Source organism: Oxyura jamaicensis, assembly GCF_011077185.1.
Source record: "Oxyura jamaicensis isolate SHBP4307 breed ruddy duck chromosome 7 unlocalized genomic scaffold, BPBGC_Ojam_1.0 oxy7_random_OJ71011, whole genome shotgun sequence".
Taxonomy (NCBI): Eukaryota; Metazoa; Chordata; class Aves; order Anseriformes; family Anatidae; genus Oxyura; species Oxyura jamaicensis.
In genome coordinates, this window is record NW_023304061.1 from 1 (window position 1) to 1,420 (window position 1,420).

A 1,420-nucleotide genomic window follows, 5' to 3' on the forward strand; every position below is an offset into this window, starting at 1 on the left:
CCCGTGCTCACCGTGCTCCTCTTCTCCTGCCGCTGCTGCGTCGCCCACAGCAGCTTCTGCTCCAGTGCGGGGTTGTCCAGCTCCAGCAGGCTGGCGAAGCTCAGGCACTCCAGCGCGTACTCGTGCCCTGGCGGGGCACCCTCAGCATCGCCCCCCCGCCTCCCAGGGATGGGAACGGGCAGGGTAGGGGGCTGGGAGGGGATTTCTGGGGGGGTGACGCTCACCTGGCCATAGCAGCGTGTCGTCTCCCAAGCCCACGGCCGCATCCAGCGAGGCCAGCATGGTTTCAGGGGAGCCCTCGAACAACCTGCCTGGACCCACACGCACACCTGCCCATCACCGGGGGTGTGCCCCCCCTCAAAAAAAAAAACAGGTACCCCCTCCCCAGCCCCCCACGGTGCCCAAAACCTGGCCAATTGTGCGCATGGCCTTGCCAGGCGGCTGGGGGGCCGCACTCACCGCAGCCGGCGAGGAAGAGGAGGTCCCCGGAGAAGAGGCAGGGGGGGCCCCCGAAGGGCCCCGCGTCCAGCACGTACGCCGTGTGGCCCACCGTGTGGCCGGGCGTCGCCAGCGCCTCGAAGGTCAGGCAGCCCACCGTCACCTTCTCCTTGTCACCAAGGGGGCTGCGCCAGCGGGGGGGGCACCGTCAGGGCACCCCAAAATGCCCGGCACCCCAAAACACAGCCCCCAGAGCATCCCCGGGCTCTGGGATGGGGTGTGTAGGGGTGGTGCACCACCCGAATTTGTGGGGTGTTGGGGGGGGGGCTCATGGACACAGGCGTGGGGCCGGGACTCACTTGGTGAGCTCGGGGATGGCGTCGAGGGCGCTGCCGTACACCTTGCAGGAGCCGTGCCGCTGGCGCAGCTCCGCGTTCCCCCCGCTGTGGTCCCTGCGGGCACAGAGGTCGGCGCCCCCCCCACGTGGGGTAGGTATAGGGGCACCCCCAGCACCAAACACCACATCCCTGGGCACCGCTGCTTGCCCCCCTCCGCCCCAGGTAGCCTCTGCTTGGGGGTCCCCACCCCCCCCCGATGGGTACCCCAGGCCCCCAGCACCCTATAGGGACAGGCAGATCCCCCCCATAACCCCCCCTTACCCCTTACCAGTGCTTGTGGGTGCAGAGTATGGCCTCCAGCACCACCCCCTCCTCCTCGATGGCAGCCTGGCAGGGCAGAGATGTGGGGGAAACGTTGGGGGGGGGGGCACCTCCACGCACCCCACACCCCCTCCCCTCGCCCTGCCCCACAGCCAGGGCTGCCCCATGCACTGAGGGCTGCGGGTTAGGGGTAGGTTTGCCCCCTCTCCGTCCCCAAAAAGCCAGCGATCCCCCTCCCCGAGGACACCCAAACCCCATGGCCCGGGGGGGGGGGGGGGTCTCACCTGCACGGCCACCGGGTCGGAGGGGTCGACCACGGCGGC

At 70.1% G+C, this 1,420-nt stretch overlaps 1 protein-coding gene across 1 annotated transcript; it reads right to left on the bottom strand.

Moving 5' to 3' along the window:
- Positions 1 to 7: 7 nt before the first annotated feature.
- Positions 8 to 1,417, bottom strand: LOC118157601 (probable hydrolase PNKD; the record flags this gene model as incomplete). Its single annotated transcript, XM_035311996.1, has 6 exons — positions 8 to 127; positions 225 to 311; positions 460 to 623; positions 798 to 890; positions 1,105 to 1,163; positions 1,382 to 1,417. Coding segments are annotated over 6 exons (559 nt in total), but the record flags the coding sequence as incomplete, so codon positions are not given.
- Between the last annotated feature and the right edge of the window lie 3 nt (positions 1,418 to 1,420).